The 16,567-nt window shown below is 40.8% G+C and overlaps 1 protein-coding gene across 7 annotated transcripts in view; it reads right to left on the bottom strand.

The window, feature by feature from the left end:
• Positions 1-16,567, bottom strand: part of PDE8B (phosphodiesterase 8B) — a 310,368-nt gene that overhangs the window by 183,733 nt on the left and 110,068 nt on the right. The window contains exon 1 of one of the 7 annotated variants that reach the window (XM_049866296.1): positions 10,884-16,403. The exons of the other annotated variants lie outside the window; for them this stretch is intronic. Coding sequence (XP_049722253.1) covers positions 10,884-10,979 — 96 coding nt within the window. The 5' untranslated portion in view covers positions 10,980-16,403. Of the gene's footprint in view, positions 1-10,883; positions 16,404-16,567 lie in introns of those variants that run through there. 7 annotated transcript variants of the gene reach the window in all.

The following is a 16,567-nucleotide window of genomic DNA, read 5'->3' as shown; positions in this document are numbered from 1 at the left end:
TTGTAAACTAAAGCAGTTATACTCAATGCTTCTCAAACTTACCCCCATAAACACACTAATAACAAAGAATGATGAAGGTTGGGGCTGTAGCCTACTTCAAACCCCAGATTCCTGTGGTCTTGTGACTCCAATTTAAAAATATTTCGACGGGGATTCTGCTTTCAGGGTCTATATGACCCTGGACAATTTATCTATCCTCTCTGAACCTCATTTGGAAACCCTGGTGGCACAGTGGTTAAGAGCTATGGCTGCTAACCAAAAAGTGGGCAGTTTGAATCTACTAGGAGCTCCTTAGAAACTCTATGGGGCAGTTCTGCTCTGCCTGTAGGTTCGCTGAGTCGGAATTGACTCCACAGCAGTGGGTTTGGTTTTGGTTTTTGGAAAGCTCATTTGTCTTGGACCAACTCTCCCATAAAAGTAACTAAAAAAGTTGGACAGACTATTCAAATAAAATCTATTTGACAGTATCAGAGAGATATCAATGCAGTAAAACTTTATAGTAACAAGTTCTGGAAAAGAAAGAAAAATAAGAAACAGGAGTGTGGCAGCTTCTGGTGTACATATTCTCTGAAAGTCACTGACAATTCTGAAAGCAATGGCTGAGAAGCTGAGTAGAGCTTTCAGTCATCTCACAGAGATGAATAGACAACAACTGGAGTTCAGGGCCTGCTGTGGAAGAAGGACCTAAGTAAACACCTTAGGTTTTCAGTTAGGGCCTCAGAGGGCTAAAATCTAGACCTGGAAATAGGCCATCCTTCAGAAAGGATGAAACTCTTCTTTGGATCATCTCAATTACTGTTTAACTTATTATCATCTATCCCTTGCCCAGCTGCCAACTAGAAGCAAAAGTAAATTCTGCCTGCAAGAATATAACATCATCCAGAGGCTCAGGTTATCTCTAAAATTGCTCACATATAATGCTCAGCACTCAACAAAAAATAACTTGTATTATAAGAAAAAATAAAAAAGATTGACTAAAAATGAAAAGAAAAAAAAAATCCATAAAATAGAGACAGACACATACAAGATCCAGATAGTGGAGTTACCATACACGGATTTTAAAATAACTACGATTAATATGTTCAAAGAATTAAAAGACAAGATTTAGAATTTTGGGAAAGAACTAGAAAACTATAAAAAAAAAAAAAATCAAATGGAAATTTTAGTACCAAAAAATAAAATAATTAAAAATAGTTGCTAACTGGACAGGTTTAAAAGGCTATTAGGCACAGCTGAAGAGAGAATTCAGGAACTGAAAGATAGGTCAGAAGAAAAGATCCAGACTAAAGCACAAGGAGACAAAGTGATAGAAAATGTTAAAAGTATAAGAGACAGATAGGACACAGTGAAAAGGTCTCCTTTAAAAAAAAAAAAAAAGCTCATTGCTGTTGAGTTGATTCCAACTCATAGCAACCTTATAGTACAGAGTAAAACTGCTCTACAGGGCTTCCAAGGCTGTAATCTTTATGGAAGCAGACGGCCACATCTTTCTCCCACAGAACAGCTGATGGGTTTGAAACACTAACCTTCTCGTTAGAAGCCTAGCACTTTAACCACTGCACAACCAGGTCTCACATACATGTAATTTCGGTCAAAGCAGGATTAGAAAGAGGGAATGAGGCAGGAGCAATACTTTAGGAGAAAATGGCTGAGTATTTTCCAACAGTGAATAAACAAATCAAGCCACAAATTCAAGAAGCACTGAGAACACTAGGCAGAAAAAAATACAAATAGAATTACACCAAGGCACATTATAGAAGAGTTGAAAGTAAAATACAAGGTGAAAAATAATTTTCAATAGCTAGAGAAAAAGACGTACTGCTTTAAAGGAGCAGGTGGGTGGGAAGAAAGGAAATAGTAAGAAAATAGAATTAAATACAAATACATTAACATATTCAATGTAAATGAATTAGGCTCCTCTTCTGGTATGAAAAAGTAAGCTCCTAATCTACCAACCCTCTCATCAAAATAACTATTAACCCTAGACAAAATATTAAATATGATTATTTTTGAGGGCTTTGGAGAATGAACAAAGCAGGTCAATTTGGGAGGGGAATATAAACTTGGAGGAATAGTCCAGCACTGGGTAAATTTCCCAGTTTTTCAGCTTTGTGTTGAGGGCAGACCACAGTCACAGCATAGCATGGGATGGCCAAATGTCAACAGAGATCCCACCATCAATCTAGCTTAAGGAACCAGGAGATGGAGCCCAGAGCAACCAGAGGTGCTGGAGTGTGAGGGGGAGAATCCTGGCAAGGAGGGAACCAGAGGAGGGAAACTTCGAATTCCATGCATAAACTTTGCCCAACAATACTCAGCATTAGCAAGGATGTGGGACAACAGGGACCTTCATACACTGCTGATTGGAGTGTAAATTGGTACAACTACTTTGGAGAAGTACGTGCTATAGTTGAACACATGCATACACTATAAATAAACCAAACATATTTTTTATGGTCCAAGATGGGACACTTTTGAGAAAGAAGGGGAGCATTATCAATCATTACTCTGCAAGACTAGGCATACTCTGGGACAGTTCAGCACAAACTGAAATATGGTAGCCCTACCTATCTACTCATAGGTAAACACCCAACAGGAATGTGTCCATATGAGCATCCAAAGATACATACAAGAAAGTTGATAGCAGCATTATTTATAATAGCCCCAAACTGGAAACATTCATTCACATTAGAATCAGTAAATAGTGTGTTATGATCATACAATGGGATATTATACAGTAATGAAAATGGATTAAATACTGTAACACACAACAACATGGATTCATCTCAGTAACGTAATATTAAGCAAAAGAAGCCAGAAATAAAATAGCGTATGCTGTATGATCTCATTTATACAAGATTCAAAAACAGGCAAAACTGCTCTACAGTCTTAAAAGTCAAAACAGTAGTTATCCTTGGGGATGGGGGAGGAAGTAATGATTAAGAGGGAACCACAAGAAGGGTTTCTGGGAGGCTGGTTCTATTTGTTAACCTGTGTGATAGTTATCTGAGTGTGTTAACTTTGTGACAACTCATCAAATTGTATACTTAGGATTTTTTAACTTTTCTGTTTGTATATTGTCTGAGTTATCTAGTGCTGCTATAACAGAAATATGGCAAGTAGATAGCTTTAACAAACAGGAATTAATTTTCTTACAGTTTAGGAGGCTAGAAGTTTAAATTCAGGGCTCCTGCTCTAGGGGAAGGCTTTCTCTGTCTGTGAGCTCTAAAGGAAAGAAGGCCCTTGTCTCTTCTGAGCCTCTGCTCCTGGGTAATCTTCATGTGGCTTGGCATCTCTCTTCCCCTATCTCTGCTTCCTGGTTTGCTAATTGAATCTCTTTTGTATCTCCAAAGATATTGATTCAAGATATATCCTAAAATAATTCTGCCTCATTAACAAACACAACCCATTCCCAAATGGGATTATAACCTCAGGCATAGAGGTTAGGATTTACAATACATATTTTTGGGGGACACAATTCAATCCATACCATATATACTCTTTAATTAAAAAGTTTATTTAAAAAAATAACTTCAGTGTTTATTTACATAATGTAAAAAACATATGCAAAGAACTTGTGGTCTCATCAGTAACATATTAATACTTTTATTATTAAAATGTATTTAAATTACATGAAATTTATAAAACTACTCTGAGAGAATGTATGGTGTTTATCCTGTGGCTTCCTGGTGCTGAAGGCCCAGTGTGGCAAGCACCTCCCAGCAATGGAAGCCCCAGGGGGCACTCCCAAGGGTTGGTCTATGGTTTAGATTCTAGATCTCATGTCACAACCCTTTGCTTGGCATTTCCAGGTTTCCCAGATGGGGATTCAGAACAGCCTTATCCAGGGAGCCTTCTCAGGAAGCTCAGCCCTACCAGCCACCTCTAGTTCCTGCCTTAGGCCACAAGGCAAAGAGCTCTAGATTTGCAACTTTCCTGAGCTCTAGATTTCCAACTTTCCTGAGTCTGCAGACATTGCTCCACCAGGACTCAGCATTTGTGATCAGGGATGATGGCTTGAGGTCTAAAAGCCTTTCCCAAAACCCCAGCTGCTGCTGTAACAGAAGCTACCCTAAGTATGCTGCTGAAGCTGTCTCAAAAATGGAAACAGAAGGCCCTAGAGGGTAACAGAGGAGCCAGAAAAAACAGTCTCCTGGTAGCACAGGCATGAGAGGGCATCCCCCGATGTGCCTTCCATCCAGGAATATTTAACAACCTACCATAACAAGATCATCAGACAAATTCAATCTCAGCCAGCATTGGCTCTATTCTGTGCCAGGGCAGCACCATGTGGAGGTTCAGAGCCAGACCACCTGGAGAACCTGGGCTCTCTACACAGTCATCTGTTCCTTAGATTCCTGAGCTCTGGGTATTCTGCTGGGAGACAGCTGAAGAGCTCTTCCTGGTTGTTCCTTCCTGGGAAGGTGGATGCCTTAGGTCAGCAGGGAAAGAAAAGAAGCTGGGGCCTTGGGGGTTAAGCTGGGGAGGAGAGCTGCTTGTACCTGAAACCTCAGGGTCTGCGACTGCCCAAGGGGCAGTCTGGTGTTGCAGGTGAGAACCCTGGCTCTGGAGCCAGGCTGCCTGGAATTGCATCTGGCTCCTTGACCTACTTGCTGTGGATCTTGGGCAATTACTGGACCTCCTTAAAATTCAGTTTCTTCAACTCTATATTGGAAGCTACAATACCCCTTGGATTGTTGCAAGTATGAAATGGGATAATCTATAAAGCCCTTATCAGAGTGTCTGAAACTCAAAGTACTTAAGAAGTATTAGCTGCCATACTAGTTCCCCCAGGCTCTGACAACCTCAGATCAATCCACAAATTATTCCATGTCCCAGGTGGTCCAGTCTGAGGTGGCAGTGCACAACAGAAGCAAAATGTACAGTGGGTCAGGTAACAATAACATGAATCCCCAAGCCTGGACGTAGTATGCTGAATAATGCCCCCCAAAGACACCACATCCTAATCCTCACAACCTGTGGATGTAACCTTCTATGGCAAAAGGGACTTTACAGATGTGATTAAGGATCTTGAGATGGGGAGATTATTCTGAATTATCTGGGTGCACCCTAAATGCAATCACAAGTGTCCTTCTAAGAGGGAGGCAGGAGAAGATTTGACTGCAAAAGGGGAAAAGGCAATATGATAACAGAAGCAGAGATTAGGGTGATGTGGCCACAAACCAGGGAATGCTGGTAGCAAAAAGTACCAGAAGCTGGAAAAGGCAAGGAATGATTCTCCCCAGGCGCCTCCAGAAGGAACTAGCCTTGCTGCCACCTTGATTTCAGCTCTTTATGATGCTGGCAAAGAATACTGAATATACTACGGACTTCCAGAAGAACAAACAAATCTGTCTTGGAAGAAGTACAGCCAGAGCTTCCTTGGAAGCAAGGATGGCAAGACTTTGTCTCACATACTTTGGACATGTTATCAGGAGGGACCAGCCTCTGGAGAAGGACATCAGGCTTGGTAAAGTAGAAGGTCGGTGAAAAAGAGGAAGATACTCAAAGGGATGGATTGACGCAGTAGCTGCAACAATGGGCTCAAGCATAACAATGATTGTGAGCATGGCTCAGGACTGGGCAGTGTTTCATTCTGTTGAATACAGGGTTGCTATGAGTTAGAACCAACTCGATGGCACCTAACAGTAACAACAACAACATGATTTATTTAAGGAGCCCTCATGGTACAATGGTTAAGCACTCAGCTGCTGAGAGGTTGGCAGCTCCAACCCACCAGTGGCTCTGCAGGAGAAAGATCTGGTGACCTGTTCCCGTAGCCCTGAAAACCCTATGGTGCTGTTCTACTCTGTCACATGGGGTCGCTGTGAGTCCAAATAGCTCTGACGGCACCTAATATGATTCATTTTAGACTTCTGGGCTCTGGAGCTATGAGAGAATAAATTTCTGTTGTTTTAAGCCAGTAAGATTGTAGTAATTTGTTACAGCAGCCACAGAAAGCTCATACACTGGACTAGGATGCCCGCCAACAACTGGGCATCCAGACAGCTGAATCTAGGCCTAGGGGAAGAATGTTAGCAAGCAGCAACCTCTCGGTGCAAGAGCCATATCACTTAGGGTTCAGAGCTGGGCTCTCGGACCAGGCGGAACTGGAATGAAACCTAACAGCTGAGGCAGAGGCCAAGTGACAATGACAGGGCTAATGTGTAGGACAGCAGGAGATCGGCAGGACAGCAGGAGATCGGCAGGACAGCAGGAGATCGGCAGCTCAGCAGTCACCGCAGCTGCGGCCTGCCCAAGTATTCCACACACAGGTTTCCGGCAGCAGCAGAAGTCCAGACCCTCTGCTGTAGGCCTACATCTACAGCATCTGTCAGCTGGGCTCTGGACCGGCTTCCAAAGTGTACTCTGTGGACTGGTGCTGGTCTTCAAACTGTTACCCATCAGCAATGAGATGAAGACAGAAATTGAGAAAAAGCATTTAAAATTGTCCAGCAATTTGGCACTGCCATGATGTGTTTGGAAATGGGATTTTATTGCTGTTGAATTGCCTAATAAAATGGTAGGGCTTGCATCTTAAATGCCTTTTTAAGAAAGTCATTTTTCTAGTAATTCATTTTGTTGTTGTTGATATAAAAATATAGACAACATATTTGCCAATTTAACATATTTCACATGTACAATTCAGTGACACCAGTTACAGTAATCATGTTGTACAACCATCTTTGGTTGTATTTTGCAAGTGTTGGTCTGCAATGAATTGGAAATTCAAACAAACAACAACCAGAAAAAAAAAAAAACCATGACCCTGGTCCTTTACCACCGATGGTGCTCGGACGACCTTGGAGCAGTGCCTGCAGCTGGGGTGGAAGAAGGCCGCAGGAAGATACAGGTGTGATCTGACAGCTACTCCAGCAGAGGGTTTGCAGTATGACTGTGTGAAACAGGAAGGGCAAGGTGCCTCAACGCCCAGGCTCCGAGCTCTTCAGTGCCCTGGTTAATAGCCAAACACCTGCACTTTTATGGCCTTGGAAATGCCCCACCTATCAGATGATAAAGAGCACATGTACAGCTAGCTCTCAAGGGCATGCCTTTCCTCATTACTGCTTTCCTGCTTCATCAGGCCCATTTTGGTTTATCTGCACTCTATCAGTATGTACACCAACTGAGAGCTGGCATGTGTGCTGGCTGGTAGGATAAAGCTGGCCCAGGTTGGAGACACTGCTACCTGTAACCCATAAAAAGGACAATGCTCGTACAGACAAAAGAAAATTACCATCCATGTACAAGTACTATCCATGTTGTTTGAGTACAGTATTGTATGAGTGTGTTTTGTGTCTCTTTCCTCACTCATGCTGCCTGATAACCCCAGTAACTCTCCCTTTGCAGACAACCCAAAGGTGGCACAGAAAGGCCTGGAGGCGATACAGGAAATGAGCCAAGGGTAGGCTTTGGAAATAAAACATGTATTCAAATTCTGGCTTTGTCACTAACCAGCTGGGTAACTGTCTTAGTTTCTTGATGCTGCTGTAACAGAAATACCACAAGTGGGTGGCTTTAAAGAACAGATTTATTGTCTCACAGTTCTGGAAGATCCACATGAGGGTCTTGTCTGGGTCAATTCCTTCCTTGTTGGTAAGCCCCCACGCTCCTTAGTTCCTTGGTGATCCTCACATGACATCTGTCCACTCCTTCCCCCCAGCATGTACATATCTCTGTGTCTGATCTGCTCTTTTTATAACTCAGATGTGATCAGATTAAGAACCCATCCTACTCAGGTATGACCTAGTTAGATAACAAAGAAAATCCTACTTCCAAACAGGATCACATCCACAAGTATAGTGGTTAGGATTCCAACACATATTTTGGGGGAACCCAATTTAATCCATAACAGTAACCTTAGAGTTACTTAACCTCTCTGGGCCTTAGTTTACGTATCTGTAAAATGTGGATACTAATACCTGCATCATAGGTTTCTAGTGATATTAAGTAAGGCAATGTCTCAAAAACCCCTGGCACATAGCACCTTACCCAAAGTCCCCATTAAATGGTGGCTTTAAAAAAAAAAACAAAAACAAGAGGCGAAGGGAGTCATGGATAAGCAGTGAAGGGGCCAGTGTTCTTTGTCTTTCCAGGATCACGGCACTGCTACATAGATGACTGTTGGGAAGGTGGAAACTACAGTAACATCATGGACTCCAAGAGGAGAAAGTATCACACAGAAAACATCAAGAAAGGAGGGTAGAGTATAAAATAAATGTAATTGACATGAGAACATCAACTCTTATTATACTCACACCCTACATTTTGTAAATGTGCTTTTAAAAAATTATCCTGTTTACAATACAAATCATCAAAGATTTGGAAATTTGGAATTAAGCACATTTGTTTTTAGGTGGTGCCCTCACTGAATCTAAATTCTCTCTTCTTTTTATTACATATACACACTCATCAGAATGCTGCATAATCACCAGTATTTAGTGAAATAAAACTATCATTATGGATGGAACAAGACAATTTCAGAAAGCAAATAAAATGATTTCACAGGCTGGTGTATATTTGTTTTATTTCAGAAGTTTATAGTAATTAAAGTACTAAACCAAGCACTGTAGCAAAAAGGAGTAACACAAACCACAAAGCTTCCCCATTGTATATTTCATGCCTGGAATGAATTTGCAGTATTTTTTGAAATAGTGACAAATTAAACTAGTAATTACTGGAAAGAGAGAAATTAAAATGATGAGGATTGATTTTATACTATGTTCTTAGTGTCAGAAGTATTAATATGCAAAACTACCCATAAAGATACTTGAAAAACTTACCTCTTTAAAAAAATAATGAGGAGTCCTGCTACAATCTAAAGTAGAATTCTTCAAAGAGACTTGGTCCCACAATTTCCATCTCATGGGTACACAATAGTTGAAAAACGAAAACGGATAGTCCCGAGCAAGGCCATCATAAAGAGCTAAGGGATTTGTAATGACAACTTGGCATGACATCACCCCCTTTTCTTGGCCAGAGGTCAGGTTTCTTTTTTTTTTTTTTTTACTTTTATTGTGCTTTAAGTGAATGTTTATCTCACAAATTAGTTTCTCATTCAAAAATTTATATACATTCTCCTTTGTTCCAAGTAGGTTGGGACCAATTGATATACCTTAGATGGCCGCTTGAAAGCTTTTAAGACCCCAGATACCACTCAACAAAGTGGGATACAAAACACTTTCTTAATAAACTTTGTTATGCCAAATGACCTAGATGTCTCAAAGGAGAATGAAGAACACCAAAGACACAAGGAGAATATTAGCCCAAGAGACAAAAGGAGCCCAGAGACTCCATCAGCCTGAAACCAGAAGAACTAGATGGTGCCTGGCTACCACCAATGACTGCCCTGACAGGGAACACAACAGACAGTCCCTGATGGAGTGGGAGAAAATTGTGGAACAGAACTCAAATTCATATAAAAAGACCAGACTTAACGGTCTGAGACTGAAGTAACCCCTGAAGCCATGACTCCCAGATGCTACATGTTAACCAAGAACTAAAACCATTCCTGAAGACCACCCTTCAGACAAAGATTAGACTGGATATCAAACATAAAATAGTACTTATGAAGAGTGTGCTTCTCAGTTCAAGCAAATATGCGAGACCAAATGGGCAGCTCCTATCTGGAGGCAGGATGAGAAGACAGGATGGATAGGAGCTGGTTGGATGGACACAAGAAGCCCAGGGTGGAAAGGGGAAATGAGACAATGTGAGTATAAAATTTTGTATGCGAGATTATAATAAATAAATAAAAATGCATTCTAACAACAACAACAAAAAAATTATACACAAATTGTTTTGTGACACTGGTTGCAATTCCTGCAATGTGTCAGCATTCTTCTCCTTTCCACCCTGGATCCCCATGCCCATTTATCCAGTTTTCCTGTCCCTTCCTGCCTTCTCATCTTTGCTTTTGGGCAGGTGTTCCCATTTGGTCTCCGTATATTTGATTGAGCTAAGAAGCACATGTGTTACTGTTTGTTTTACACACCTGTTTAATCTTTGGCTGAAAGGTGGACTTTGGGAGTGGCTTCAGTTCTGAGTCAGAGGTCAGGCTCCTACCTACCAGAACTCAACCAGAGCATGGAAGTGCGAGAGAAATCCCAAGAGTACTAAAGAGAGGGTAACCCACGGGACCTTTTTAATAGAAGTGAGGTCAAACTTAGGCCTTAGCTCAGCCAATTGTGTTTAAAAAACCAAAAAACCCCAAACCCATTGCCATTGAGTCAATTCCGACTCATAGAGACCCAATAGGACAGAGTAGAACTGCCCCATAGAGTTTCCAAGGAGCGCCTGGTGGATTCGAACTGCTCACCTTTTGGTTAGCGGGCACAGCACTTATCTGCTACACCAGCAGGGTTTCCCAATCGGGTTTACAATGAAGAAAAGTCAGAAGCAACAAAGACCTAGTGATGTTCCCGGGAAATGGCAGCAGAAACTGGAAGGCGGAGATAGATACCTGAGAGCATGTGGCAATCAGGCAAATAGCTCTGATTACCTCACCGGCTTCCAAACCACTGCTTTCCAGCCTGGGACAACAGCAGAGGTTCACTCTGCTGACCTTGACTCAATAAGGTAAGTGTATATTTTGCATAATCTGTTTAAGAAATGGGAGCCCTGGTGGCACACTGGCTTAAGAGGTCAGCTGCTAATCATAAAGGTCGGCAGTTTGAATCCACCAGCCGCTCCTTGGAAACTCTATGGGGCAGTTCTCCTCTGCCCTATAGGGTCACTATGAGTTGGAATCAACTCGACGGCAATGGGTTTTTATTTAAGAAATGAAGGAACAGTGAAACACAGTTCAAAAGTGACTAAAATAATTCTGCTCAGTTTTTGGTGGTTAATGGCGTAAGTCTCAGCTATGTGGAAATTTTGCTCACTGGAAAGTCATCACTGTGAGTGAGAGCAGGAGACAGCTGTGATGTGAAGGTGGGAAGGCGCTGAACTGATAAGACTCGGCATCTCTGATCTTGCATTTCCTATAAAATGGATGAAAGAGAATAAACAGAAACAGCAGGTAAAATACAGGGTATAATAAAAACTAGAGCAAAAACAGGGAACGGGTTTCAAAAATATAGCTACTTAAAAGTAAGCCTACATTTTGGATGTGTTGCTAAGGCTATATGTGTTTTTCTTGTCAAAAGTTAGAACAAATCCAGATGCAAAATCCCCACCAAATAAGCACATGAAATTTTGAAACATTTGATGCTGACATTATGAGAAGAAGTCTTCTGAAGGGAGTCAAAATGGAAACACAGAAATAAGAAGCACAAACACTGAACACAGAAAAGGGCTTCTGGTATGGATGATGGTTTGAATTTTTTGCATTCTGACAATCCCAGTCATAGATAATAGGAGTTTCCAACAAATCCACTGCCAAAGGCCACCTGAGCACTAGCATGTTAATATAAATTTCATCTTACAAAGATGACTTTATAAAAGGAAAATACATACGTGATTTTATAACAAGATAAAAAACATTCATAATATTTAACTTTGGAAATGCAATTTTCCAAAAATTTCTTTCTGTTTTCTATTGTATCATTCCTTGGAGAATCGGGATCATATTTGGATAACTTTAGTCTCTCACACGCTGCAGAAAACCTGGGATGGTAGGGGACATGACAAGATCAGCCACCCTAAATGTCTTGGTTTAGATCTAAGGAGATTGGTGAGTGCCACCCCTGAATCTAGAGACAGGGAAGGGGCAGGCATTGGAGCAACTGACACAGTCATGGCAGGGAAGTGGCATCCCTATGGTCTCTGAGAAAAAATAAAGTATGCACAAAAAAGTATATACTGAGTGCTTCACACTTAGGACCGTGATATACCAAGACATCTTTCTATTTAAGAAAGAGATACACAAAGTGTATTTAAGGAAGATCCTTATCCAGTATTTTACTGTTTTATCCTTTATTTATATTCAATATTGAACTTTATGTGAATTTTGGTATCTGAAGGACTAAGTATCAATTATCTGAGAATCTCACTGAGGCCACTATTCCTGAGCAAATACCTGTCCCAGAGCCCAGCACAGTGACTTACACACAGTGGGCACTCAATATGTCTCTGATGCTGAATGCATAAAAGTGAATGAATGAATGATGGAAACAATCACCAGCAAATTCCTTTATTCCCTCAACAGGTACTTGTTGAGGAGTCAACTATGTGCCAAGGTAGGAGCCTGCATCCAGGAGTAAGTAAACAAACATTGATAATGACAGACTATGACAAGTGCCATGAAGGAAATAAGTTGGATAATACCATAGAGAGTAATTTGTGGGGAGATGCTCTAGATGATCCTGGGAGGCTCTCTGAGAAGGAGACCTCTGAGCTGAGATCTGGAGTATTAGAAGGAGTTACTCTGCCTTGGCAAGGGGCGGGGGTGTCAGCAATTCAGCAGAGGGAACAGCAGGTGCAAAGGCTCTGAGGCCCTTTGCTGTGTTCATAGGGTGATTACTTTTAAGCTTTCCAGTCTTGTATGGTTAGATATTTTTCCTTGTTGAGATATTTAAATGAAACTCAACATTTTAAGAATTATCTTGGATGCACTTTGCACTTAGGACACAAAGAGTTTTAATCCTCATAACAATTTCTCACAGCCTATCAAATCCAACTTTTATTGTGGGAAGATTCTTTCAAGTTCACAGAGTAGCTACAGAGAGTTGTGTAGTAATTAAAGCAATTAACAGCAAATCAAGAACCTCTTCTTTAGAGTCTTATTTGGTAATATTTTAGTTGACTCATATTTCTCTTCTACTCTCAGGCTGCACCTACAGAAGAACACTCCCCCAAACTGAACGTAAGACATATGTTCACAGCCTTCCCTACAATTTGCTGATAACTCTATTGGTGTTTACACCACCATGAGAGCAACTTAAAGCATCCCTCCTAACATTCAAAGATTAATTAATTAATAGACACAAAGATTATTAAGTTTTAAAAACAAAGCAAATGGCAGAAAAATGAGAGTTGAATCATGTCTTTTGATAAAAAAGAAAAGAGAGGCTGTATGTGCAAATTTAGACTGGTTAAAAAAAAGGTCGTATGTGCAAACTTAGATAAGTAAACAAATTTGTCACAATGAATACGGATAAACTCAGGAAGGATAAATTCTACATTGTTAACACTAGTTACTGCTGGAGTAGGGCTGGAGGAGTAGGGAATCAGGGAAAGGGACTTTCACTTCCACATTATGTGAAAATAACTTTATTGCTGTAACTAATAATTAAATGATGATAAATGGCAAATAATTGTAAATAACCATTCCTGCAGAGATAGCAGACATCCACAAACTTAGATTACACCTTGTCTAAACTAAAGCTTTTAAACAGTGATTAATAACAAACGAAGACCACCTTCTAAGTCTGCAAGTCCCTGGTCCCAAGAGAACCCTTTAAAAATGGCAAAAGTTCGAGAAACCAACTGAATAGCATTTTCTCGGTAAACCACAGCAATGACGAACATCCATTAGCCAGGAAGTATTCTCACAGAACTTCTAGTAGATGGGGTGGAGCGTTGTCAAACAGGGTCCTCGAGCACTGGTCTCTTTGGGGATCAAATCTCCTTTATGATTTGGCTCTGTTGGTGTTGCTGTATGTAGTACTTGTAAAACAGTATTTACTGTACAATCAACATGGAGCCTGTGTGTGTATGTGTGTTGGGGGATAATATGTGTATACACACATAGGCATATATACACATAAAGGAAATAAACGTGAGAGTGGTCCTTCATTTACTGATGGGAGTATAGAACTCCGAGGACCCACTAAACTCTTTAGTCAGCTACCTGCCAGTTCTCAACCTGATCTGTACTACCCATGTCACTTATGATTTTCCAGCGTAGTCAGACAGGCATAAGGAAAAAGTAAATACCCAAATTAGAAATCAACAAGGAGGTTTCTCAACTCTCTGTCTCTGAACTCTCTAAATGACTCTAAAATCTGGAAAACGAGAATACACCCTCAGCTGAGGCCTGGAAAGCATCTTGGGCAGCTGAGGCCTGGAGGTTTTTGTTTGTTTGTTTGTTTTGTTTTGTTTTTAAACTGTGCTTTAGGTGAAAGTTCACAGAACAAATTAGTTTCTCAAAAATTTATACACAAGTTTTTTTCGTGACACTGGTTGCAATCCTGCATTACGTCAGCACTCTTCCCCCTTCACTCTCCACCCCTGGTTCTCCAATTCCATTCATCCAGTTTTCCCATCCCCTCCCACCTTTTTGTCTTTGTTTTTGAGTAGATGTTGCTCATTTGATCTTGTATGCTTGATTGAACTAAGAAGCATGTTCCCCAAGTGTATTATTGTCTGTTTTATACATCTGCCTAACCCATAACTGTAAGGTGAACTTCGGGAGTGGATTCAATTCTGAGTTAGAAGGGCGTTCGGGGTCCATAGTCTCTGGAGTTCCTCCAATCTCTGTCAAATAAGTAAGTCTGGTCTTCTTTTGTGAATTTGATCTTTTGTTCTACATTTTTCTCCTGCTCTGTCTTGGAACTTCCACTGCAATCCCAGTCAGAGTGGTCAGTAGTGGTAGCTGGGCACTCTTGGGTGTGTAGGCTGTGGTTCATGAGGTCCATTAGCCCTTTAGACTAATTGCCCCCTTGAGTGTTAGATTTTTTTACTCTCCTTTGCTCTGGGCTATAAGAGACTGATAGTTGTATCTTAGATGGCTGCTCACAAACTTTTAACACCCCAGACACTACTCACCAAAGTAGGGTATAGAACATTGTTTTTAAGAACTATGTTGTGCCAATTGATGTAGATGTCCCCCCCTGAGGCCTAGAGTTCTTAAGAAGCTAAGAGCTGGCTTTGTGACCTGTGCTACATGGCATCCAGGGCCAACACTGCCAACTTCTTGGCTTGCCAAGAAGGCAGAAGATGTGTACCTACACACGTGTATGTGCACATGTGCATGTGTTCTGGGAAGGGGTGCTGCATCTCCCAGCTTACTCTGTTAGGTCCAGTGGACAGGGGTCTCACAGTCCTGCTGGACCTAGAGAACTGAATCACTCTTTATCTTTACAGACGGGAAAGGCTGCTCTACCCACCCACTGCACTGTCAAGACCAAAGAATGAAGATCTTCCTCAGTCATCCTTGGAGAAGGTACAGTTCTTTCTCCTCTTTTGACCAAGCACTGCTCATAACAAGGACTGCCAGATTTTCCACCCTCTGCAAGCCAGACACTGCCTAAGAGTCCCCAGAGCCTCAATGCATTGGTGCTGAAGGCACGAACAAAGAAATGAGCAAAGAAAACTGAAATCCATGAAAGGAGCCTTGGTCTCAAGTGAAAAGGACCAAGCTGAAATCAGGTGAATCTCAGTAATTGAACCAAACTCATGGAATAAACAAAAGAAGAAAACATTAAAGGACAAAGGAACGCAAATCCTTGAAATGATATAATTAGATCACAAGAACGATTTTCTAAGGCTAAAAGATTTGTAAAATTTAAAAAATTCAATAACCTCACTCCTGAGAACAAAATAAGTAGTCTGGAACAGGCACTGGCAAACGTTTTAAATAAAGGTCCAGATAGTGATTATGTTCAACTTTGTGAGCTGTACGGTCTCTGTTGAAATTACTCAACTCTGCCATTATAGCATGAAAGTGGTATTAACAATATATAAATGAGTGGGCTTGGCTGTATTCCATTAAAATTTTATTTACAAAAACAGTGAGCAGGCTGGATTTGGCCTGCAGGCTGAAGTTTGTAGATAGCTGGTCTAAATGATCAAATAAAAAATTTATCACAATACTAGTGGAAAAACTGAAAAGAAATACATCGAGATTTAAAATGCAAAATCAAAAACCAAAGACACAACGAAAATATTAGTCCAAAGGACTAATGGACCACATGGGCCACAGCCTACACAATCCCAAGACCAGAAGAACTAGATGGTGCCCAGCTACCACTACTGACTGCTCTGTTGTGATCTGGGATCACAACAGAGGGTCCTGGACAGAGCAGGAGAAAATGTAGTCTGACAGAGACTGGAGGAACCCCCAAGACTATGACTCCCAGACACCCTAACTCAGAACTGAAGCAACTCCTGAAGCCCACCTTATAGTCAAAGTTTAAGTAGGCCTATAAAACGAACAACACACATAAGGAAAGTGCTTCTCAATCAAGTATACTGAAATCAAATGGACAACACCTGCCCAAAAACAAAGACAAGAAAGCAGGAAGGGACTGGAAAACTAGACGAATGAACACAGAGAATCTGGGGTGGAAAGAGAAAGGGAGAGAGTGCTGACACATTGTGAGGATTGCAACCAATATCACAAAACAATTGTGTATAAACTTCTGAATGAGAAACTAATTTGTGCTGAAAACTTTCACCTAAAACACAAAATTAAAAAATACTCTGGTTTCTCTTCACAGTGTGTAAATCTTTCACCCCTTACTAAAACACAATAAAATTTAAAAATAAATAAAATGTAAAATCATCAACTACAGAGAAGAAAAAGGAACAGATTGAGAAGAAATAATTGAAGAAATAATAGAAAATTTTTCTTAGAAAGACTTCAACCTTCAGGCTTAGTTAGGCATATCCTACTAAAATAATT

Source organism: Elephas maximus, chromosome 2, assembly GCF_024166365.1.
Source record: "Elephas maximus indicus isolate mEleMax1 chromosome 2, mEleMax1 primary haplotype, whole genome shotgun sequence".
NCBI classification, from domain to species: domain Eukaryota; kingdom Metazoa; phylum Chordata; class Mammalia; order Proboscidea; family Elephantidae; genus Elephas; species Elephas maximus.
Note: the sequence above shows the minus strand (reverse complement) of the source record. Positions and strands in the feature narration are given on the sequence as shown.